Raw genomic sequence first — 26,243 nt, 5'->3', positions numbered from 1 at the left:
TACTACTTATGTTTATAAAATGCTCCTAAATGTTCTGTTGTAAAATATAGTTAATACAGGTGGCTTTAATTATGGGTTAGTTTTCTTCAACCCTTACCTTAGATAATCTGTTGTCATAGAACATTTAAATGACATGATTTTGAGCTTTGTACTGTTGAACTTTTTAAATGTATCTAAGACTAAACTTTATAATGTGTTACATTTTAGGTCAGAAGACATGTCTTCATCTACATGGCATCTTTCCTTACCTCTATGTGCCATACGATGGTTATGGACAGCAGCCAGAAAGCTATCTTTCTCAGATGGCATTCAGTATCGACAGAGCACTTAATGTGGCTTTAGGCACTCCATCTTCCACTACTCAACACGTGTTCAAAGTGTCATTAGTATCAGGAATGTAAGTATATGATATCATCTTGTAATTTTTTATTTATCTGTATTTCTATTGCCATTCTAGTTAAAAGAAAACATATCCAATTAAAATATACTCTTCATTTTTCTTTTACTTCTGATCTGATGCACTGAAGCAATAAAATATAGATGCTTAACAGTGATTTTTGTTTTAACCTTTTCTATTTCTCTGCTTTCTAAAACTGTAGAAATTCATGTCATTCATGCTATAGATATTAATTAAGCACCTCTGTGTACCAGGAGCTGCTCTAGGCATTGGGATATATTGGTGAATAAAATCATGATTTCTGTCCCATGTAGGTTATATTCTAGTAATGGGAAACAGAAAATAACCAATAGATCAGACATTAAATTTATTTATTTGTTTATTTATTTATTAATTACATGATAATTAGTATTCTAGAACAAAAGATGTACAACAGGATAAGAAGGATCAGTATAGGGTGGGGAAGTGCACTGGTGGCAGTTTTATATAGGGTAATAAAGGGAAGATCTGAGTACAAACAGCTTGGAGGCAGGTGTCTGGAATGGAGGATGGAAAGTAGAGTAGGATAAAATGAGGTTAGAGAGATATGAGAGGATGGAGATCATGTTGACCAGTGGTTCTCAAAGCATGGTTTTGTACTTTGCTTTCCAGGATCACCAACATCAGCTTTATCTAAGTCTGGAGGCTGTCCCAGCCTCTCCTGGGTTCCTCTTCATTATCTCTCACAGGTGTTTCCCCTAATAAATTTCTTGTACATTTTGGCATCTACTTCTCAAAAGACTTGGACTAACACATCTGATAACTTCATCCAAATACATTCTTGGGTTCCACTCCAGACCTAATGAATCAGAAATTTTGATGGTAGGGCCCAGCAATTTGTGTTTTAACAAGCCTTTCAGATGGTTCTGTTGCATGAGAAATACTGCCATAGGCTGTTCCAAGGACTTTGGCTTTTACTCTGAGCTATTGCATGACTTTGAGCAACCATGATTTAGCTTAAGCTTAAAAGGATTACTTTAGCAACTATGTTAAGAATAGATCGTAGAGTAATAGGAATAGAAGCAGGGAGAGCATTAGGACTCTGTTTCATTAGTCTGGGTGAGAAAATACAGTAGCTGGCACTAGGGTGATAGCAGGGTAGTGAGAAGTGGTCAGCTTCTGGGTCTATTCTGAGGGTTGATTCAACAAGATTGGCTCTCTAAATGGATGAGGGTTTTGAGAGGAACCAAGGATGGCTACAAAAGTTTGAGTCTGTCTTAAAGGAAAAAAAGGAAGATGCAGGTAGAGCAGACTGGTAGGAAAGATTTGGAGCTTATACTGGAACATGAGTTTGTTATGTCTGTATGAAATCCAAGTAGAGATCATAAATTTGTATACTTCTACCTTAATCTAGGCTTTCCTCTGGACCACCGCAGTATCCTTTTAATTGAATTCCCTTCTTCTGTTCTTGTTCAGAACCACAAAATGCATTATCCTGAGCTGGGTTAAGATGACAAGACCTTGGGCTTATTTCTGAGATTCCTGGCCACTTGTGTGTTAGGAGCCATTGAGTTAGTTGGACTCCTGGTGACTGTACAAATAGTGATGTCTACAGTGTCCTATCCTCAGTAACCCCCCCAGCGCTGTGGACCCTGCTGTGGCTTCTTAAGGGAGTCAGTCATCTCATGTTTGGTCTCCTCTTTATGCTGTCTTCTGTCTTTTCCAAAGAACCCTGCCTTCCCATGATGTGCCTAAAGTAGGATAGCTGCAGTTTTGATACTTAGCTACCATGATTCTAGAAAGTAACCCATAAAGAGATTTTAAGTTGATCTAAGTTAATTAACTGAGATTTGTCCCTATCTGTGCTCATTTTCCTTCTCATCCTATATAATAAAAGGCTAATATGCAAATTATCCCCTCAATCAGGAGTTCGGCCAGGGGGCGGGGCTGGCCAGCCAACTGCCCGAGGCCCCTCCCCCTGGCTGGCCCTGCCCCAGATCAGTCCCCCACCCCAGTCGGGGGCAGGGCCAGCCAACCACCCGCAGCCCCTCCCCCTGGCTGGCCCAGCCTGATCGGCCCGATCAGGGCAGGCTGGCCGGACCCCACTCGAACACGAATTTGTGCACCGGGCCTCTTGTTATATTAAAGAACTAACTCTAATTATTGGATATCTATATATATAAAAGCCTCTGCGACCATCGCAACTGAAACAATCAAATGGACGAACGAACAGGCTGCGTGGGGTGACCAGGCCAGCAGGGGGGTTGGTGAGGGACGACCAACTGAGCAGCAGGCTATGTGGGGCGACCAGGCTGGCAGGGGGGTTAGTGAGGGACAACTAAATGACTGAGCAGCAGGCTGCGTGGGGCAACCAGGCCAGCGGGGGGCCGTGAGGGGCGACCAAACCACTGAACAGCAGGCTCCGTGGGGCGACCAGGCTGGCAGTGGGGGCAATTGGAGGTGACCAGGCTGGCCGGGGGGGGGGGGAGGGGCAATTGAGGGGTGACTAGGCCGGCAGATGAGGCAGTTGGGATGACCAGGCTGGCGGGGTCGGGGGGCAGTTGGGGGTGACCAGGCCAGCAGGGGGGGTCAGTTAGGGGCGATCAGGCAGGCAGGCCAGTGAGCAGTTAGGAGGCAGTGGTCCCGGATTGTGAGAGGGATGTCTGACTGCCAGTTTAGGCCCGATCCCCAGGCCGATCTCCCTTCGTCACAACAGCCCTGCTAAGATGGGTGAGGGCCTTCTTGTCCCTGGACTACCTTTTACAAAATGCAGGTGATTGACAAGGTCTCAGTGGAAGCTCCACAGCCTCCCCTGGCCCAGCATCCCGGCAGGAGGAGGCCCAGGTGTGTGGGGAAATGTAGGAAGAAGGGGCGCAGCCGGGCCTGGCTGTGACCCAGGAGCCCCCGCAGTAAGACAGTTCTTGCACGGGCTCCATACGCCAGGATCAGGCCTAAACTGGCAGTCGGACATCTCCTGAGGGGTCCCATTTTGGAGAGGGTGCAGGCTGGGCTGAGGGGACCCCACGCACACACGCACGTGCGAATTTTGTGCACTGGGCCTCTAGTAAGTCTATAAGCATAAAAATATCTACCCTCAAACTCTTCTCCCTTCTACTTTCTTCCCCTCAAAGAGTTTCCCTGTTGATATATTTTGGCAAAATCAACTAAAGCCAACAGTAGGAAGTAAGGGTTCCAGGGTAAATTATACATAGACTTTCTTGGCGGAAAGAAACAGAAAACTGAATTTATAGAGTTTTCAGGATATATTTTGGGACAATAGATAAGAAAACAGAATCCTAGATTTACAAAGAATTTCAAAGGTTAAAACTTAACTTATATTCAGTTTTTAAAAGTATGAGATTCTATATATAAAAAACTAAAGATAGTTAGCAAAACCAAAGTAAAGCAAAGATACCATGGACCACACGAATGCAGATTTAATCCCTCCTCCCCATTTATCTGGCTCCAGACAGTTATATTTATACATACGAAAAATATCATAACAGGAGGAATAAAGAGTTGAATTTTGCCAACAGGAGAGATAGGTCATTCATCGAATGTGTCTTTTTTTCACCCCTTCCTTCACAGCAACAAAATGAGGTGAACAGCAGCAAACTAGACAGGAAGTGTAAGTGTTATTTAAAAAAAAAAAAAAGGCAAAGAAGGATGAAGATTAAGGGATAGGTAGTCATGGTCAGAGAAGGCCTTTCTGAGGAGGTGAGTTTAAGCAGAGACCTGAGTGAAGATTGAAAGCAAGTCATGCAAAGTTTAGAGCAGAACTTTCCTGGCAGAGGGAATGGAATGGCAAGTTACTTGAGAGTGAATCAAGTTAGAAGGGCTGAAACATTCAGACTGGCTGGAGGAAAAAGGAAGAGTGAGTGGTATGATGTAAGATTAGAGTGAGTGGCAAGGGTTACATAAAGAACCTTTCAGACCTTGGTAAATAGTTGGATTTTTTTTTAAATAGAAATTGTTTTATAGGATCATACAGATGACTCTGATCTAAAGCTTGAAACAGCTTTCTAAAAAAAGTTGTTTAAATATACTCCAAATAATGACTTCACTGACAAATTTCTCCTGTATTTAATGTCCACTACACTTTGAGAAATGACAGTGAGGTGGTGTCCTAATGTAAGTTCTACCTAGTGTCCCTCATAAGGGGACAGTATTTTTAAAGTGAAAGGTGATTGGGTGTACCCAACTAAAGATTTAATCAACCACTTATTTACAGACAAACTCTAAGCAGATATAAAACTTTTTTTAGTCTACAAATTCATGCCTGTTCACATATTGTTTCTAATTACATATCTTTGAAAAGGATGGTCTGTGTATCAAATGTACTGGTGTAGTTTCAGATCCTCCTGAAATGATATAACATGATAGCCCAACTTATTTCATTTTGCATTGAGGACTTGCTTCTCTGCCTATCATGTAGATTTTTGTTTCTTCCTTTCCCCATTTCAGCTGACACCCCAAGAAAAGCCCAGCCTCAAAATAATTAGGGACCTAAGTAAGTCCATGTATGTATAGGTGTATGCATACATATACATAATAGGTAAACTGTCTCTGTCTAATGAACTTACAAAATTAATAAACAGATGATTAAGGAAAGTGATATACATGCTGTTAATTAAAGGACTTGTAGATGAAGAGCTTTTGTTTTTGACAGAAAAAATGGGAAATGAGAATGTGCCTGATAGGCCTCAGTTTTTCTCATGCATGGTCAGAGTAAAGAGAAAAGAGCCACTTTTGAAGAGTCATGATGATGAAAAACTTCTTAAAAGAAGTAAACAGATTTCAGTATATATTAACCTGCGGTAGGTTTAATTGCAAAGGTCTTGGAGTTTTTGTTTGATTTTGGGGGGAGGTGAGGTAATATTTAATATAAGTAAGACTGAATTGGGCCAGCTGAGCCAAATTAGGGCAATAAGTTACATTATTTCATCAATGAATGATGAAAATAATTTGATACATTTTTTCTTTTATTTCAGGCCTTTTTATGGTTATCATGAGAAGGAAAGACACTTTATGAAGATATATCTTTACAATCCTGCAATGGTGAAAAGGTACAAAGTTAAACGAAATAAAAATATGCATAACTGTCACCTAAGTATTTTAATAATAAAAATACTTGATTGGTAGCCTCTAAATGCTCCTTTTCTGTCCTAGATTTAGAGTTTGTGGAAGTAGATAAGGAGACATGATGGCTGCCATGTATGATCTTAGTGCCCCGTTGGCCAGGTCAGGTGTTCAATACCAAGAGATATTAGCTCTTCAGTGTCAAAGCAAGAGGAATGTGTGAGAGTGAGGCCAGAGTGGAAGGGCTTCTGAGAGATCTCAGAATCCTGTTGACTCCTTGTTGAGTCCTCAGTAAAATTTTATATCCTGGATTTTTGTTTGTTTTGTTTCTATTTGGTTTTCTTTTCTTCTTTCATTAGGTCTCTCTTAAGATCTATAGCTTATTCTCTCTATCATCCTGGAGCCAGTGTTATAGAGGACGGGAAGAGCACATATAGAGAAGATTCAGTAGCCGTCTCAGTTATCAATTTCCGGTCAGGGCACATGCCCAGGTTGTGGGTTCAGTCCCCATTTGGGTGTATATAGAAGACAACTTGATCAGTTTCTTTCTCACATAAACATTTCTCTCTCTCTCTCTCTCTCTCTCTCTCTCTCTCTCTCTCTCACACACACACACACACACACACATAAACATTTCTCTCTCCCTCCCTCTCCCTTCCTCACTCTTTCTCTCTCTAAAATAAATAAAAACATATTTTTAAAAATAAAGTATAAGATATATTAATAGATTTTAAGGTAACAGTACAAAAAAGTTATTGATACGGTTTCAAATTTCACATTGTTGCTAGCCTTTAAGAAATTACCACTCCACTCTTTTTCTATGTTGTATCAGAGAAAATCGACATTAATCTGAAAAGGTAATTTAGTTGCTCTTCTTTTTTTAAACTACATATTTGTGTGGGGTTGGATGAAATATCACAGTAGATTGAGCAGAAGCAGATGTGAGAATCCAGCTATCTTCTATTAGAACAGACAGAAATTTGTAAACATGTGAAACAATTATTCTTTTTCTCACTAAATTGTTTTTTGTTTTAGGAAATATAGTTATTTTTTATAAAATAATACTATGTTAACATAATGGGTTGTTATTTTAAAATCAGTAGAAAAGTTTCTTTAAAAGTTATGTTTTAACTTTCAGTATGGTAAGTATTAATGGAAATAAACCACATAAACAAAAGGTCTCTGGTGCTGAAAATAATTTTTAAGAGTGAAAAGAGGTCTTGGGACCAAAAAGTTTTAGAACCACTGGAATAAAGCTCTCGTAATTTCCTATCAAATATCCTCAAACTCTATGTACATTTATTCTCTCCTTTTAAATGCCTATTACAATGAAAGATCCCCCCTCACCTCCAAAGCTCAAGATCCACCCTCTTTGACCTTTTCTTCTATCAGTTATCCTTCCGCTCTTTCCCCCACACATTCATACTCATGACACATACACTCATACTCATAGCTATTCTCCCTGAAGGATTTATCTATACTTTGTGTATCCAATTTCTTACCTCCCATTCACTCATTAACTTACTCCAATATGGCATCCACCCCAACCATTCTACTGAAATTGCTTTTATTAATGTTGCTAAATCAAATTAACACCTTTTTGTCCTTACCTTTGACCTCATGTCAATGCTTACAGTGTCTTAAAATAATTCTAAATGTTGTGGAGTTTTTTTATATAAACCTCTCGTTTTCCTCATACCTATCTGATCAGTCATATCTATGCCACCTTGTTGGTTCCTCTTTTATCATCTGTGGGGGTCTGGGGTTCCGTCTTGAGCTTTTATCTTTTCTCTCTATACTATCTCCTCACTCCATAGCCTTATCTGCTCCTAGGGTTTTGTTTTTGTTAATCTTTATCTATTGGTCTTTTACATATATATAAGTAGCCTAAATTTCCCTCCAGAGCTCCTGATCAGTATATCAAATAATCTGATAAATAGAACAGCATTGTAGTTAAGGGCTCACAAGGCAGAGAAAATTTGGGTTGAATTTTAGCTCTTCTGCTTTTTATTTGTGTGATTTTGGACAACTTTTTAATCTCCCTAAGATTCAGTTTCTTTATTTCTAAAATGGGGATGGTAGTACCATAGGTTTGTAGTGAGGATTACTTGAGATTAAGCATTTAAAGCACCTAACACAGTATCTGGAGCATAGTATCTAACATTTTTAATACCATGTTGATAAAATTATTCTTATCCTCTTCATTATCATTTATTTTCAAAGAAATCTACCTGAATATCCCATTATGCCTAAATCCCAGTATGTCTAAAACTCGGTTTATCTTTATTCCCCGTCCACAAAATAAAGCCCAAACAAACCTGTTTCCTTCTGGTCCTTTCTATTTCAATAAATGCAGCACTATCAACTAGATGCTTAAGCAAGAAATCTAGGCATTGCCCTAACTGGTTTGGCTCAGTGGATAGAGTGTTGGCCTGCAGACTGAAGGGTTCCAGGTTCGATTCCGGTCAAGGGCATGTACCTTGGTTGCGGGCACATCTCCAGCAGGTGGTGTGCAGGAGGCAGCTGATGGATGTTTCTCTCTCATTGATGTTTCTAACTCTCTATCCCTCTCCCTTCCTCTCTGTAAAAAAATCAATGAAATATATTTAAAAAATAAAAGAAAGAAATCTAGACATTATTGTCAACTCCTGTTCTACCTTATCCTTCACATCTAGTTAGCTATCAAGGCCTGACCATTTATTTCTTATATCTCTCCTGAATCAACACATTTCCTCAAAGCTATCATCTTAGTTTTTTCACAATAGCCTCTCCCTAGTGTTGTGCATTCTTTAGCTAACCTGGTCATTTCACTTTCCTGCTGTTCACAGGCAAATTGCACTACCTCTTCTAGTGTCTTAATAGGCTCTGCATAATCTGATTTCTCATTACCTACCTAGCCACTCCTTCTCACTACAGTTCTGTCACCATACCTCACTCAATGGTTTCAGTTCCAGAGTGAAACATGTTTCTCGTGACACTTTGCATGTGCAATTTCATTTGCATGAAATACTTTTTTCCTCAGATAGGCTTTGCAGAAACTACCTCTGAACCTCTTTCTGATTAGTGTCCCTTCTAGATGTTTCCTATACTTGCCTTGAATAACACATACACTATTTATAATTGCCTGTTGTTTGTAGGAGAACAACTCAGAGAAGTAAAAAATATTAAAATGGTAACATCTCTGAGTAGTAGATTGAGTCATGTATGTATTCTTTAGAATTTTTGTATAATCTTTTAAAAAAATTTTCTTAATTTTTAAAAGAAAAGGCTTATTGTAAAAAACTTTTTGACTTTGGCTTTTTCAATATAGTTAGTATTAAATTGGTTTTAGAAGTCAAAATACTCTTCACTGAAGTTTTTGTCATTTTTAGAGCACATGGCTTTCTTTAAAACTTGATTTAAACTTAATTTCTTACAAAATACAAATTTCTAGTAAAGTTGAAGTAAAAAATTTTGTATGCTAATATGATGTGTTTTATTCTCTATTAGTATAATCATTGTTTCACTTAACATTCTAGGAAACGTAATTTTATGATATAACTTTTCCCCCCCTAATTTAGGATATGTGAACTTTTGCAAAGTGGAGCCATAATGAATAAATTTTATCAGCCTCACGAAGCGCATATTCCCTACCTCCTACAGCTCTTCATTGACTACAATCTGTATGGAATGAATTTAATAAATCTAGCTGCTGTCAAGTTCCGAAAAGCAAGAAGGAAAAGTAAGGTTAATTTTTCAAGTTCAAATTAATGCTTTGAAACAAGAGTTATGTAATTGATAATTTATATAATAATATACATTTATATTATGAGTGCTGAGTAGGTAAAGAATAAAATACACAAAATGGTATTAGCATTTATTAGGAAAAGAATCTCAAGTGAAATTTGTTTTGTAACAGCTTTATTGAGGTATAATTCACATACCACACATTTCACTCATTTAAAATGGAAAATTCAGTGGTTTTTAGGATATTGACAGTTATGCAACCATCACCACAGTCAAATTTAGAATATTTTCAGTATCTCTAAAAGAAACCCTGCATCCTCAACAAAATTCTAGCAAATTGAATCCAGCATTACATTAGAAAGATCATACACCATGACCAATTGGGATTTATCCCGGGGATGCAAGGATGGTACAACATCCGCAAATCAATAAATGTGATACACCACATAAACAAACTGAGAGATAAAAACCATATAATCATATCCATTCGTGCAGAGAAAGCATTTGACAAAATCCAACACCCTTTCTTGATAAAAACCCTCAGCAAGTGGGAATAGAAGGATCATCCCTCAACATAATAAAAGCCATATATGACAAACCCACAGCCAACATCATACTCAATGGGCAAAAACTAAAACCATTTCCCCTAAACACAGGAACAAGACAGGCATGCCCACTCTCACCACTCCTGTTCGACATAGTACTGGAAGTACTAGCCATTGCGATCAGATAAGAAGAAGAAATAAAAGGCATCCACGTTGGGAAAGAAGTAAAACTGTCCTTATTCACAGATGACATGATATTGTACATAGAAAACCCCAAAGACTCCCATCAAAAAACTACTAGACTTGATAAATGAATTTGGCAATTAATACCCAGAAGTCTATGGCTTTTCTATACACCAATAATGAACTCACAGAAAGAGAAATTTAAAAAAAAAATCCCATTTACCATTGCAACAAAACAATTAAGATACCTAGGAATAAACTTAACCAAGCAGATAAAGGACCTGTACTCAGAAAATTTCAGGACGCTAAAAAAAGATATAGAGGAAGACATGAACAAATGGAAGAATATACCATGTTCATGGATTGGTAGAATCAACATCATTAAAATGTCCATACTACCCAAAGCAATCTATAAATTCAACGCAATTTCCCATTAAAATACCAGTGGCATACTTCAAAGACCTAGAACAAATTCTCCAAAAAGTCATCTGGAATAAAAGACCCCCAATAGCTACAGCAATCTTGAGAAAGAAGAACAATGTTGGAGGGATCACAATACCAGATATCAAGCTATACTACAAAGCCACTGTTCTCAAAACTGCCTGGTACTGGCACAAGAACAGATATATAGACCAGTGGAACAGAACAGAGAACCCAGAGATAGACTAGTATGTTCAATTAATATTTGACAAAGGAGGCAAGAGCATACAATGGAGACAAAACAGTCTCTTCAATAAATGGTGTTGGGAAAACTAGACAGATACTTGCAAGAAAAATGAAACTAGACCACCAACTTACACCATACACAGAAATAAACTCAAAATGGATAAAGGACTTAAACATAAGATGGGAAACCATAAAAATCTTGGAAGAAGCCATAGGCAACAAAATAGCAGACATTTGTCGTAGCAATATCTTTACCGATACAGCTCTTAGGACAATGGAAACTAAAGAGAAAATAAACAAATGGGACTACATCAAAATAAAAAGCTTCTGCACAGCAAAAGAAGCCATCAACAAAACAACAAGAAAGCCCACTGCATGGGAGAACATATTTGCCAATGTTATCTCCAATAAGGGTTTAATCTCCAACATTTACAAGGAACTCATACAACTTAACAAAAGGAAGATAAACAATCCAATCAAAAAATGGGCAAAGGACCTAAATAGACACATTTTGAAAGAGGACATTCAGAAAGCCAAGAGACATATGAAAACATGCTCAAAGTCATTAATCATCCGAGAGATGCAAATCAAAACAACAATGAGGTACCATCTCACACCTGTCAGAATGGCTATCATCAACAAATCCACAAACGTTAAGTGCTGGAGAGGATGTGGAGAAAAAGGAACCCTCGTGCACTGCTGGTGGGAATGCAGACTGGTGTAGCCAATGTGGAAAACAGTATGGCGCTTCCTCAAAAAATTAAAAATGGAACTTCCATTTGACCCAGTAATACCATTTCTAGGAATATATCCCAAGAAACCAGAAACACCAATCAGAAAGGATATATGCACCCATATGTTCATTGTGGCACAATTCACCATATCTAAGATTTGGAAACAGCCTAAATGCTCATCAGCAGATGAATGGATTAGAAAACTGTGGTACATCTACACAATGGAATATGCTGCTATAAAAAAGAAGGAATTCTTACCATTTGCAACAGCATGGATGGATCTGGAGAGCATTATGCTAAGTGAAATAAGCCAGTCAGTGAAAGATAAATACCACATGATCTCACTCATTTATGGATAATAAAGAACATTACAAACTGTTGAACAAAAATAGAGGCAAAGAAGCATCGAACAGACTGTCAAACTACAGTGGGAAGGCTGGGGAGGGTTGTAGGGATAAGAGATCAACGGAAGGACTTGTATGCATGCATATAAGCACAACCAACAGACGCAAAACACGGGGCAGGGGGACGAGGGCAAGTGCTGGGGGGTAGGGAAGGCTGCGGGGAGGTCAGTGGGGGGAGAAAAAAGAGACATATGTACTACTATTTGTAATACCTTAAACAACATTAAAAATAAATAAATATGGGAAACATTTAAATGTCTTGAAATCTATCTAAAAATATAAAAGTATGTTTAACAAATCTTTTCAAGAACTAATTTTCTTAATTAAAAAATAAAGTACATATTTATCTAGAAAAAAAAAAAGAAACCCTGCAAAAGTTTGTTTCTAATAGGTTAAAAGCATGAGAAAATTTTGAATTAGCAAGTATATGTAAGCCATTTATTTTAGTTATAAAAGCCAGATGAGTATTGGAATGATGATTAGAAGGGATTTTTTTTTCCAAACTATGAACAATTTGAAGGCAGAAGTATAAGAAATTTAGTTGAAGGGAAATTGCAAGTATGATGAAATAAAATTTATATCTTAATTCATTATACTAAATAGCCCTCAGGTTTTTGTTTTGTATAAGATAAAAGATAATACTGAAATCATGGGAAAAAATAGATGAATCATCTTTAGTATTTTATTTTGCCATGTTATTTCAGACATCTTACAGTTAAACTGATAGTAAATCTTACAGTAAATTAATGTATATATTACATATATGTGCATGACAACATTTCATCTTATAAGACAAGTTGATATAGTACGTAACAGTCTTTTTTGAAAGTGAGGTATATTCAAAAGTGAAAAAGATTTAAAAATCTTAATGTATATGCATATATAATTTTGTCTCTATTCAGTTATATAATCAGTTTTCAACTAAAATGGAAATTACTAATTGTTATAGTAGTTAAGGTGAGTTATATAAGAGTACTTATATAGAATAAATATTTTGAATACCACAGAAGCATTTTATATTACATTTTTTAACATCCACAGTTGAAAAGAAATATATATTTAATATATACTTAATATATTAAAGAGTTTCCATGTTCTTTAGGGAAATACGCGAAAACAAAATACAAATTATAGTAAGAATTAGTTGCATGTTTTCAAGGCATGTTTTGTTGAAATAGCAAAGATGTTAATACCTGATCTCAACCTAATTACATTTTTGATCAGGCTAGTCAAATAAGAAAATCAAAGTATTAAATTTAGCTAGAGAGGATTCTAAATTTAATATCCTTGATAACATAATTCAAGCTTTCTCTTATCTGCAAATTTAAATTCCCATAAGAGATCACAGAAAATTTGAGAAAATTTGTTGATTACTTCCAAAGCACGACCCCAGGACCTAGTTTCTGAAACTGGGACAACTAAGGAAACATGTCCCCTCTTCAGCTGCTGGTCAAATTGCATTTGTCCCAAGTTTCCACTCACTGTTGTTGCCATTACTTCTGGAATGCATTGTATATTTTCTTTTTTGTTCAGGGATTGGTATTATAGTATGTTTTGAATTTTATCTGGAACCTGATTTCTACTAGAATTTTGATTGAGGTTTATACAGAATACCCTAGGAATTTGGATTGAAGTCTACAAAAATTGTTGTCATATTTCTTTATAAAATGAGATTTTAAGCATACCCATCAGGATAGCACATCAAAATGTATTGTTTTATTCTAATATGAAAGTCTTGTAACCATTTCTCTCTCATAAGCATATATTACAAATACTTCTTTCCCTCTTAGTTTGGAACCATTATTGTCAACTGCTCATATATACATTCCTAGGTGTGTATGAGTTTTTAGGAACTAGTCATATAGTTTGTATATTATTTTACTTAAACAGTAGTTATATGCAAGTTCAAATTAGAACTCATCCCCTTTTATTTTTCTACTCCCAGGTGATCCATTGCATGCAACTGGATCATACAAAGACCGGCTACAAGGAAATTCTCTTACTGGTACCTTATTTCGGTGGGAAGAAAATGAAATACCAAGGTTAGTTCATGTTGTAAAGGAAAACATATTTACATATATCCTACATTCAGAAATTAGTGGTTACCATAATTTTAATCTTATATTTGGTGTTTTAATGCATAAATTTTTCATAAAAGCAAATTCCAACATTAGTATGTTACATGAAATCATAGATTTTAAAAAGAGACCATGAAAATATACTTATCGCCTAATTAATAAAAGAAATCTGGATGTAAATTTTTATACTTTTTCCCAACATTCATCTTCATTGTGCATTCCAAATTGATATCCTATAACTTGTCTAGTAAAAATCACATAATAGCCCTAACTGGTTTGGCTCAGTGAATAATGTGTCGGCCTGCGGACTGAAAAGTCCCAGGTTCGATTCCGGTCAAGGGCATGTACCTTGGTTGCGGGCACATCCCCAGTAGGAGGTGTGCAGGAGGCAGCTGATCGATGTTTCTCTCTCATCGATGTTTCTAATTCTCTATCCCTCTTCCTTCCTCTCTGTAAAAAATCAATAAAATATAAATTAAAAAATCACATAATAAACTATCAATTGAAAAACTAAATAGTAAATATTTTTAATAAAAATAACCTTTTCTAAGTATTAAATATTTGTGGGAAAAAGTGGGTTGACATACTGAATATGAATAACATAATCTGTGATTTCTTTTGACTGTTATTTATTAGACTATTTTATTAACTTATTTTGGGGAAGGTAACATTTTGAATATTTAGGTATTTAATCAGTACCTATAAAATTATTAATAATAGCTTTATCTACATAGAACTCAGAAAGATTTCTGTTTTATACCACAAAGCATTGCCCAAGCTTTCTTGATCCTTTTATTAATCAATTAGGTATTGGCAGGGTGGTTATCGTTTTCCTCTTTTCACTACACATATGTCAACTGATGTTTTTTATGTAGATATTTTTATGAAGAATGCAAGGTGGAAAAGGTGTTTAAATGACTTATTTTTTTATTTCATGAAAAGAAAATGTGAATTTATTAATCAATTGAAGATAAACCACCATAAAATATATTCATTTTAAACTACATAAATGTAATTTATGTAGTTTAAAAGCATTGCCCAAGCTTTCTTGATCCTTTTATTAATCAATTAGGTATTGGCAGGGTGGTTATCGTTTTCCTCTTTTCACTACACATATGTCAACTGATGTTTTTTATGTAGATATTTTTATGAAGAATGCAAGGTGGAAAAGGTGTTTAAATGACTTATTTTTTTATTTCATGAAAAGAAAATGTGAATTTATTAATCAATTGAAGATAAACCACCATAAAATATATTCATTTTAAACTACATAATTTATGTAGTTTAAAATCCTAATGTTGTTGACAGAATTTTCATGTTATAGAGCTACTTGGGGTTTTTTTAATATCTAAAATTAAGAAAAAATTATCACTAAGTAATGATGGAAATACATTGTTTTATAATTGGAATTTATACCATAATGAAATCTATAAAACTTTGAGGTGATGTGGACAATGACTTACTTTATCTCTTGATCCAGCTTAACATTTATCAGGACTTTTTTTTTTTTTTTTTGAGTGTTTTTTTTTATATCAGGACTTTTTGATAAACACACATACACATGCACACACGTGCACTTCTTGGTTCCTTCTCAGATAGAGTGGAAATGTTTTTATAATCATATTGAAATGGTATTAAATTTAGAGAGAATATTATTTACCACATCAAATTCAAGTTCTAATCAGTCCAGAACACAGTGACCAAAAGCTACTTTTTGTCTCATTTTTTTTATGCCTGTGATGCAGTCCCTCTGTCTCTCTAATGTTAGAGGAAATCAACTTGACCCAAGGATTTTACCTATTCTCTAGATTCCTTGGTTTTCAAAGTTCTGCATGTAGTAACTTGTTTTTGCATGCTCAAATTAAAGTTTATTTGTATTTGAAGCCCTTTTTGAACAATCTTTCTGGTTAGGTTATAAAGGCTTCACTGATTAGAAGTGAGTTTGGGCAAACCTTATGTATTATAATGAAAAGTTTGAACTTTAGAATGTTTTTAAGAGCCTGTTTTATTATTTTTAAGGATTGACAAATTATAAGCAAAGATGTGAATAGACAAACTAGTAAAATTAGACAAGGTACTCAGAATTAGAATTTAAAATAATTATGGGATAGCTGTATATATTTTTGTCTCAGATTAGCCCATATTTTATATTTTTGGAATGCTTATATTGCATTAAACATGAAAATCCATAATTTTATGAAGTACAAATAACATAATGTCAAAAAAATTTGCCATGAATCATTACTCTTAGATTTTATTAGTCTCATTTCTATCCCCAGTGCTAACACCTTCTTCTGTGTACCTTTTTTTTTTTTTAACAAAGAAATGTTTTATGCCCTTTCACAAACATTATTACAAGGGCCATAAGAGAGAGCAACAAACTTGTAAGTGCTGAGTTAGTAGCTCTCCCTACCTTACTAGCTAGCTCATTGTTAATTACCACAAATCCTGGACCTTCAGGATCATTTGCCAGAGTGTTGAATATACAAAAACTGAATCTACTGCAGTAATCTCAACCCTGGCTACCCATCAGTATGATCTGAAAAGATTTTTAAAATTATAGATGTCTGAGCTTCATCCTCACTGATTCTAATTAGTAGGACTGTTTTGTTAAGCTTTGAACAGAAATGTTCAGAGAGGAACAGTTATCTACCATCGTTATCTTTTATCTCCCTTTCATGGCTAAAATGAATGGTCTGCATGTATTTGCTAACCTAAATTTTTTAAAATCTTGATTGTTAAGAGTATTACAAATGTCCTCCCTTCTTTTTTCCCGCTGCTTCCTACCACCCAGTTCCCAACCTCTGATTCAAAAAAAAATGTTTTTTTGGTTAATCCTCACCTGAGGATATTTTTTCCATTGATTTTTAGAGAGAGTGAAGAGAGAGAGAGAAACATCAATGTGAGAGAGACACATTGATTGGCCGCCTCCTGCATGCCCCAACCAAGGGCTGGAACGAACCTGCAACACAGGTAGGTGCCCTTGTCCGGGAATTGAACTCGAGACCCTTGGGTGCTCAGACCGACGCTCTATCGCTGAGACAGACTGGCCAGGGCTGACAAATTTTTTACTTACACTTTTTCTATCTACTGGAAAGTTTTAATTCTGAAAACTACTTCCTTTTCCTAGGAATATCTCTTCTGAATGTCTGAAGTAGCTTTGTAATAAAGGCAAGAAATAGTCATAAATTTCTACTATGAGATTTTATTTTTTGATATTATTTGATATTAACGCATTTCGTAGTCATGATCCCATTATTAAGCCACGTGGTTTCTCAAATCTGTAGTTAGGGAGAATTTTAAAGCATTATCCAGCACAGCAGTCGTTGGGGGCAGGGAGAACAGTATCATTTGCCCACCTTTCAGTATACTCCTTTCCCCTCATTTCTTGTTGCATAGTCTCTCCTTATTTTTTAAAACAAATCTATGATTGCTAAGAAAGATGCTCTGGGCAAATGATTACATATGTGTATGGTTTTTGATGCATCTCTCAGTTGTCTCTCTGTTATCCCTTTCTGTCCTGGATATGACCCACATTCCTTATATATAAAATATAATGAGCCAAAATATGTAGAATGCACTGCAAAAAGATCTCAATGAGTTGTAATATAATAATATTTTTGTACTTTTCTCTTCCTGTTTATCATTTCTTTATATATATATAATATCAATTATGTTATACTTATTAATTAATACATCATTGGCTTTTCTGCTTACCACCTAAAGATAAAAAAATCATATAAGAAAAATCTTCAGAAAATTTGCTCTTACATAATTATTGTGGTTTTTTTAAAAATGTTTTTAATACAGCTCTTTAATACTGGAAGGTATTGAACCACAGAGTACATGTGAATTAGAAGTAGATGCTGTAGCTGCTGATATCTTAAATCGGCTGGACATTGAAGGTATATGTACAATTATTCTTAATATATGTGTGTGTGTTTTTAATTAATGGTCAAAGTAAGTGGAAAAAGTAGGAAAGAAAGCATTACTAGAGATGTAAGATGTTATAGAAGATACCAAATGTTACGAAGATTGCCCTAACCGGTTTGGCTCAGTGGATAAAGCGTCGGCCTGCGGACTGAAAGGTCCCACGTTCGATTCCGGTCAAGGGCATGTACCTTGGTTGCAGGCACATCCCCAGTAGGGAGTGTGCAGGAGGCAGCTGATCGATGTGTCTCCCTCATCGATATTTCTAACTCTCTATCCCTCTCCCTTCCTCTCTGTAAAAAATCAATAAAATATATTTTTTTAAAAAATGTTACGAAGATTGCTTCTGTACCTCTGAAGCAATTTTTTATTTATATTTTTTCATTTATACTTTCATCCACATGAGTATGTTTGCACAGTCATAAACCTAAAGTAAATGTACACTAAATAAATTAATATTTTAAAAGTTAATAATCTAACTTAATGTTTTTAGTTTTTAGGTTATATACCAGGGAGAGGATTCTTAGGTCTATTGGCTATCCTCAGATGTTTGAATCTTACTCACTTGATGGGTTTTTGGGAACCACTAGGAAGAAAACTAAAAAAAGACTAACATAAGAAATGTAGGTTGGGATAGTTTGTCTGCTTTATTACATAAAGTAGGTAATTGTTTTTCTTAAGAGGCAGTATTTATTTTTTAAAAGTTTGGGTTCCTCACAATATCTAAGATCTGGAAACAGCTCAAGTGCCCATCAGTAGATGAGTAGATAAAAAAAGCTGTGATACATTTACACCATGGAATACTATGTAGCAATTTAAAAAAAGAAAAGAAAAAAGAAGGATCTCTTACCCTTTGAGACAGTATGGAGAGTATTATGCTAAGTGAAATAAGCCAGTCAGAGAAAGACAAGTATCACATGACCTCACTCATGTGGAATCTAATAAACAAAATAAACTGATGAACAAAATAGATCCAGAAACATAGAAGTATGGAACAGACTGTGGAATCTCAGAAGGTGGGAGAGGGTGGGTGGGAAGAGATCAACCAAAGAACTTGTATGCATATATGCATAACCCATGGACACAGATAATAAGGTGGTGAAGGCCCCAGGCCAGGGAGGGTGGTGGGGAGGTTAGAAGAAGAGGTCAATGGAGGGAAAAAGGGGACATATGTAAAATTTTAAACAATTTTTTTTTTAAGTTTGGGTTCCTTTTTTTAAGCAAGTAGTTTTTACTTTGACCTTGTAGTAGTGAAGTATTATTGTGATTACAGCTCAAATTGATGGAAATCCTGGTCTACAGGCCATATGGGAAGATGAAAAGCAACGGCGAAGAAATAGAAATGAAACTTCTCAAATTAGCCAAACTGAATCACAAGGTATTAACCAAATAGTACTCTAATTATTTTTTTAAACAAGATAGTTTTATGAAAAAGGTTAAGCCATTGAGTTTATCTTGACCTTAAATTTTACTTTTCAGATTACTTTCAAATTTTCTATGTATTTTTTTCTATTGTCTTTGCTCTGAACCAGTGATTCTTTACCTCCAAAGTGTCACTCGTTGTCTCTTTTCCTGTAAGAAATTGACAGCTTTGTTGTCATTGATTTTCACCATACTTTGTTCGCCTATTTCACGTTTTTGTTTCTTTTTCATTATCTAGTATGTTCTAACCTGTATTTCCGAATAAGTTATAGAATGCTCATAGAAGCTCATGAATTCCAACTTAGAAACACTGTGTTTGATTCATTAAGTTTTGAAAATGTACCCATGAAATATAGCCCCAAATTATTTCTGGATATATCATATGCACTTGCACTTCGATCATCTGCTATAGTTTTAAAGAAAACACTTATTTTATTATTAAACCCTACTACTTCAAAAAATAATTTGAGGGTCTTAAATAAATGCCATGGACACAACAAAAATATTAAAATAAAGGTAAAAGAATAAAAGACATAATTCACAAAGCAAATGTATTTGTAATTTAGTAGTAAGCCTACTAGTATATTGAAGTCTAATTAAAATTTCAAAATTTTAGTGTCTTGAACACTAAAAATACTTCGATAAATTTTGAGTGCTTTTTATGCTTTTTAAAGTAGAAGTATTATATTTTATGTGGAGAACATTTCTAGGTTCAGAGTCTGTGATACATGTATATGTAGAGAACAATGTGTTGGATTTAAGTTATAATTATGGAACTTAATCTTGAACTGACTTTAAGTGCTTAATTATATAGCTTCAATAACAACAATTTTTCTTTTGTTTGTTTTTATAATAGAGCTACTTTTAGGTGGTATTATATCTGTCAAGAGAAGGATAGGACATTACTATTTTAAAAGCTATTCTAAGAGAAAAGAAAATATTTCATTTATTTGCTATCTACATTTTTTTAATGCACTTTTAAAATTCAAAGATCGCAGGTTTGTGCCAGCCACAGAAAGTGAAAAAAAATTTCAGAAGAGACTTCAGGAAATTCTCAAACAGAATGATTTCTCTGTGTAAGTGGTTATTTTTTACAGATCTCAGAGCTATTTTATTGCTTTGTTAATCTAGTTTGTTATAAAGGATTTGTTTTAATTAAGCAGAAGGTTATCAGGATCTGTGGACTATAACGACGAATCCCAGGAGTTCTCTGCTGAGTTAACATTGCACTCTGAGGTCCTGTCTCCTGAAATTCTTCAGTGTACACCAGCTAATATGGTAGAAGTCCACAAAGACACAGAGTTCAGCAAAGGTGAGGTTTTCTTTTCATGTGTACAGAAAATACCCTACCAGACATCTAAATATCTAGTTCTGAGGTATTAAGATTTAGTTGAGTTTGCTAAGTGTTTCTTTTTCCCCCTAAGAAATAAACATCATTGATATTGCAAAAACCTCTCTCCTATTCCTTTACTTTTTCTTCATCTCTAGAGGCAAGCACTATTCTGAAGTTGGTGCAAACTGTTAACATGTATGATTTTATAGTTTCTTATATACAGGTGGGGCAAAAGTAGGTTTATAGTTGTGAGTATGTGAGAGTTTATTGTATTATATTTATTAATTATTGTATTATTTTTCATATGAACAAATGTTAACCTACTTTTGCCCCCACCAAGTATGTATTCCCACAACATATACTATTATTTTATGTTTTAACTTTTAGGTAAATGATATCCTACTTATCATAGATTAAACAACTTGCTTTTTTTATTCATCATATTTTTAACTTAATCAAGGTATAATATATATGGCACAAAATTCACTAATTTTAAATTTATAATTCAATGATTTATCCTAAACTTACAGAGTTCTGCAAATATCTCCATAATTCAGTTTTAGAACATTTTCTTCACCTCAAAATATTCCTTTTTCATTTGTAGTTACAGCTGTCCCCACCTCCAATCCTAATTAACCACTACACTACTTTCTTGTCTATAAGATTTGCCTTTTCTAGACATATATAAATGAAATAAAGTATGCAATCTTTTGTATCTTGCTTCTTTCACTTAACATATTTCCAGGTTCATCCATATTGCATCTGTCAGTATTTTTCTGGCTGAATAGTATTGCATTGTATAGCTATCCCATATTTTGTTAATACATTCACTAATTTATAGACATTTGAGTTGTTTTTACTTTTTGCTCTTAAGAATAATGCTGCTAGGAACATTTGTGTATAAGATTTTGTGTGGATATATTTTTTCTTTTTTCTTTTTTTTTTTTAGTAGATACCAAGGAGTGGAATTGCTGGGTCATTTAGTAAATTTGTGTTTAATTTTTTTTAGTAAACTGCCAAAACTGTCTCCCAAGTGACTACAGTGTTTTACATTCCCACCAGCAGTGACCCCACATCTTCACTAATAACACTTGTTGTTATCTGTCTTTTTTATATAGTCATCCTAGTGTGTGTGAAATTGCATCCCATTATGGTTTTAATTATCATTTCCCTCATTACTAATGATGTTGAGTATTTTTATGTCAGTATTATAACTTTCAATCTACCTATTCATACACATTTCTAGTTTATTCATTTTAGCTGCCAATTAGTGCTCCTTTGTAAGAGTAAACAAGTTTATCTGTTTCTCTACAACTATTAGATGGCTTTCACTTTTGCACTGTTAATAACAACGTTTTATCTTGTGGCTATGTGCAAGAGTTTCTCCACAAAAGATATGTGGAAGTGTGATTTGCCAGGCCTTACAGGGTATGTATCATATATACTATTGTGTTCTAAAAGGGTTTCTGTAATGCAGTTAGCTTATACATGATTGGGAAATAAGAGAATAATGAAAGTTTTACTTAGAAGTTGCATTGTTTCGTATGCAGTTTTTCTAGGCATGGGGAGCCAGACTGGCAGGAATAGAATTACAGCCTTCAGCATAAAAGGAAAAGCCCTTTTTTCACTGCTACATTGGAAGCAGGGGCTTTAGTATTGATATACATCAAGAGCAGGTCTTCCCTTATTTGGCTTCAAAATTGTCTTGTCTACTCTTCATCTTTAAAAAAAGCTCTTCCATGTTAATTTTAGTGTCAGATTGTTTTGTTTCTGGGAAGAACCTTGCTGATATTTTATTAGGAATTTATTGAATTTATAGACTAATTTAGTAATATTTTTTTATTTTTCAATTACAGTTGACATTCAGTATTATTTTATACTAGAGGCCCAGTGCACAAAATTCTTGCACAGGTAGAGTCCCTAGGCCTGGCCGGCGATGAGAGCCAATCAGGGCCTCTGGCTGCCGGCTGAGGCCTTCCTTTGGGCTGCCAACTGGAGCCTCCCTTCCCCAGCTGCTGGCCCAGGCCTTCCTTCTTTCCGTGCTGCCCCCCCGGTGGTCAGCGCACATCATAGTGAGTGATAGAACTCCTGGTCGGACTCCCGCAGGGACACTTTGCATATTAGCCTTTTATATATCTACTAGAAGCCCGGTGCACAAAAATTTGTGCACTGGCGGGGGGAGGGGAGGGGGGGACCCTCAGCCCCACCTGTGCCCTCTCACAATCTGGGACCCCTCGGGAGATAACCACCTGCTGGCTTAGGCCCGCTCCCCTGGTGGCTGATGGCACGCCCAATCCCGCCTTGTCTGCCCCGTCTCCCCCGGTTGCAGATGGCAGGCCCGGATCCCGCGCTGGGGCGGGCGGCGGCTCGGGATCACGCTGCCGCCCTCCCTGGGCCGCGCACAGCAGGCCAGGATCTCGTGCTGGGGCGGCCAGCGGCTAGGGATCGCGCTGCCGCCAGCCCCAGGCGGGGCGGCGCAGCGGGATTTGCCTGCAGTATGCAAATTAGCTGCCATCTTTGTTGGCTGTTAATTTGCATATTGCGCTGATTAGCCCATGGGAGGCGTAGCGAAGGTACGGTCAATTACCATGTTTGTCTATTATTAGATTAGACTAGAGGCCCAGCAATCATGCAAGGAGGCACCCTGCAGAGGGCCGAGACCCGTGTAGCACCAACCGCCGCGGTGTGTCAGCTGGGGTGGGGGCAGGTGCTCCTGTGTGTTGTGTCTCCGCTTTGGCCAGCCCCCAGCCCCAGCCTCCCCGCAGCTGCTGGGGTGGGGTGGCACGAGGTCCTTTCCTGCCCATCCACGTGCGCAGCTCCTCCTGAGCGATCGTGATGCAGCCTCCTCCTGAGTGGTTGTGATGCTCGGCTAATTAGCATATTTCCTGTTTATATAGATAGATAGATTACTTTCAGGTGTTCAGTATAGTGGTTAGACAACCATATAATTTACAAAGTGATTCCCCGAATATTTTAAGTACCTACCTGGCACCACACATACTTATTATTATTGACTATATTTTCTGTGTTTTACTTTTATATTGCTATGACTATTTTGTAACTACCAATTTGTTCTTCTTAATCCCTTCACCTTTTTCACTTGGCCCCCGAACTCTCTCTCCTCTGGCAACCATCAGTCTGTTCTTTGTATCTATGACTTTATTTCAGTTATGTTTCTTTTTTATAAGTAAATTATTTTGATATTTTCTTTCTCTGAATGACTTATTTCACTTAGCATAATAACCTCTAGATCCAACCATGCTGTCACATATGGTAAGATGTCAGTCCCTTTTATGACCAAGTAGTATTCCATTGTATATATGTACTGCAGCTTTTTATCCACTTGTCTATTGATGGGCACTTCAGTTGCTTCCATATCGTGGCCATTGTAAATAATGCTGCAATGTATATAGGGGTACATGTATTCTTTTGAATTAGTGTTTTGGGTTTCTTCAAATATATACCCAGAAATAGCTGGGTCATGAGGCAGTTTCATTTTTATGTTTTTTTTGAGGAACTTCCATACTGGTTTCCATAGTGGCTGCACCAGTTTGCATTCCTACCAAAGTATATGAGGATTCCCTCTTCTCCACATCCTCACCAACATTTGTTGTTTATTGATCTGTTGATGATGGCCATTCTGACAGGTGTGAGGTGATAATCTCATTGTAATTTTAATTTATTTTTCTCTGATTAGTGACATTGAGCATCTTTTCATATGTCTATTGGCCATCTGTATGTCCTCTTTGGAGAAGTATCTATTTAGGTTCTCTATCCATATTTTAATTGGATTGTTTGTGGGTTTTTTTATATTGAGTTGTATGAATTCTTTATAAATTTTGGGTATTAACCCTTTATTGGATTTATCATTAGCACATATATTCTCCCATTCAGTAAGATGTCTTCATTTTGCTGATGGGTGGGGATATTTTGCTGTGCAAAAGCTATTTACTTTGATGTAGTTCTATTTCTTTATTATTTTTTTGTTTTCCTTGCCTGAGAAGGATATATCAGAAAAAAATATTGCTAAGAGAAATGTCAGGGAATTTACTGCCTATTTTTTCTGATTATAGTTTTAAATGTTTGAATTTAGGTCTTTAATCCATTTTGAGTGTACTCTTGTATATCAGCGGTTCTCAACCTGTGGGTCGCGACCCCTTTGGGGGTCGAACGACCCTTTCACAGGGGTCGCCTAAGACCCTCGGAACACATATATAATTACATATTATTTTTGTGATTAATCACTATGCTTTAATTATGTTCAATTTGTAACAATGAAATTGGGGGTCACCACAACATGAGGAACTGTATTAAAGGGTCACGGCATTTGGAAGGTTAAGAGCCACTGTTGTATATGGTATAAGAAGGTGGTCTAGTTTCATTTTTTTGCATGTATCTATTCAATTTTCCCAACAACATTTATTAAATAGACTATGTTTACCCCATTGTATGTTCTTGCCTCCTTTGTCGTATATTAATTGACCCTAATGGCGTGGGCTTATTTCTGGACTCTTTTCTGTTCCATTGATCTCTGTGTCTGTTTAATGTTGTTTTGATTACTATAGACTTTTAGTATAGTTTGATATCAGGTAGTGTGATACCTCCAACTTTGTTCTTCTTTCTCAAGATTGCTGTGGCTATTTGAGGTCTTTGTGGTTCCATATAAATTTTTGGGTTATTTGTTCTAGTTCTATGATAAGTGCCATTGGTATTTTGATAGGGATTGCATTGAATCATAGATTTCTTTGAGTAGTATGAACATTTTAATGATGTTACTTTTCCCTCTCCATAAGCACAGTATATGCTTTATTTGTGTCTTCTTTTCAAGTATTATTCCTATGTATTTATTTTTTTGATACAACTGTAAATGGGATTATTTTCTTAGTTTCCCTTTCTGACTTAGTTCATTATTAACGTAAAAACAAAATGCAACCAACTTCTGAATATTGATTTTGTATTCTTACTCTTTTGAACTTATCTGTCAGTTTTACTAGTTTCTTGGTGGAATCTTTAGGGTTCTCTACATATATTATGTCATCTGAAAATAATGACAGTTTTACTACTTTCTGATTTGGATGCCTTTTCTTTCTTCTTGTCTGGTTGCTATGGCTAGAACTTCCAGTACTATCTATCTATATAAAAGCCTAAGTGACCCTTACAACCAGTCGGCCAAATGACCTGTCAACCAACCACTATGACACGCACTGACCACCTGGGGGCAGACGCTCAATGCAGGAGCTGCCCCCTGGTGGTCATTGGGCTCCCACAGCCAACCTCTCGTGGCCAGACAACCTCCTGCTGCCGGCCAACCTCCCGCAGTCCCCGTGACCAGCAGGCCAACCTCCCACGGTCCCTCCCACCGGCCAGCCAACCCCAGTCGGGACTGGGCAAGATGGCCCTGATGGGCCCCGATTGCCAGCCAGGCTGAGGGACCCCACCTATGCACAAATCCATTCATCGGGCCTCTAGTGTTGAATAAGAGTGGTGAAAGCAGATATCCCTGTCATGTTTTCAATCTTAAGGAAAACACTTTTAGTCTTCCCTCTTTGAGTATGATTTTAGCTATCTGTGGGTTTGTCATATATGGCCTTTATTATGTTGAGATATGTTCCCTCTCTTCCCAGTTCGCTGAGAGTTTTTACCATAAATGCATGTTGGATTTTGTCATGCTTTTTCTGTATCTATTGATATGATCATATAATTTTTATCCTTCATTTTGTTTATTTGTGTATCACAATTGATTTGTGGATATTGTACCAACCTTGCA

The 26,243-nt window shown here is 36.2% G+C and overlaps 1 protein-coding gene across 16 annotated transcripts in view; it reads left to right on the top strand.

The window, feature by feature from the left end:
* Nucleotides 1–26,243, top strand: part of REV3L (REV3 like, DNA directed polymerase zeta catalytic subunit) — a 153,915-nt gene that overhangs the window by 46,695 nt on the left and 80,977 nt on the right. For 10 of the 16 annotated variants that reach the window (XR_002828112.1, XR_002828113.1, XM_023750119.1 and 7 more), the window contains 8 exons: nt 208–397; nt 5,368–5,442; nt 9,016–9,176; nt 13,659–13,755; nt 17,602–17,696; nt 18,995–19,099; nt 20,135–20,219; nt 20,304–20,455. Coding sequence is in view for 13 of the 16 variants with exons in the window: in XM_023750119.1 (XP_023605887.1) it covers nt 303–397; nt 5,368–5,442; nt 9,016–9,176; nt 13,659–13,755; nt 17,602–17,696; nt 18,995–19,099; nt 20,135–20,219; nt 20,304–20,455 (865 nt within the window). In the remaining 3 variants the exon portion in view is untranslated. Of the gene's footprint in view, nt 1–207; nt 398–5,367; nt 5,443–9,015; nt 9,177–13,658; nt 13,756–17,601; nt 17,697–18,183; nt 18,345–18,994; nt 19,100–20,134; nt 20,220–20,303; nt 20,456–26,243 lie in introns of those variants that run through there. The other 6 variants (XM_023750113.1, XM_023750114.1, XM_023750117.1 and 3 more) reach the window with 6 other exon arrangements.

Source organism: Myotis lucifugus, unplaced genomic scaffold, assembly GCF_000147115.1.
Source record: "Myotis lucifugus unplaced genomic scaffold, Myoluc2.0 scaffold_11, whole genome shotgun sequence".
NCBI classification, from domain to species: Eukaryota; Metazoa; Chordata; class Mammalia; order Chiroptera; family Vespertilionidae; genus Myotis; species Myotis lucifugus.
Note: the sequence above shows the minus strand (reverse complement) of the source record. Positions and strands in the feature narration are given on the sequence as shown.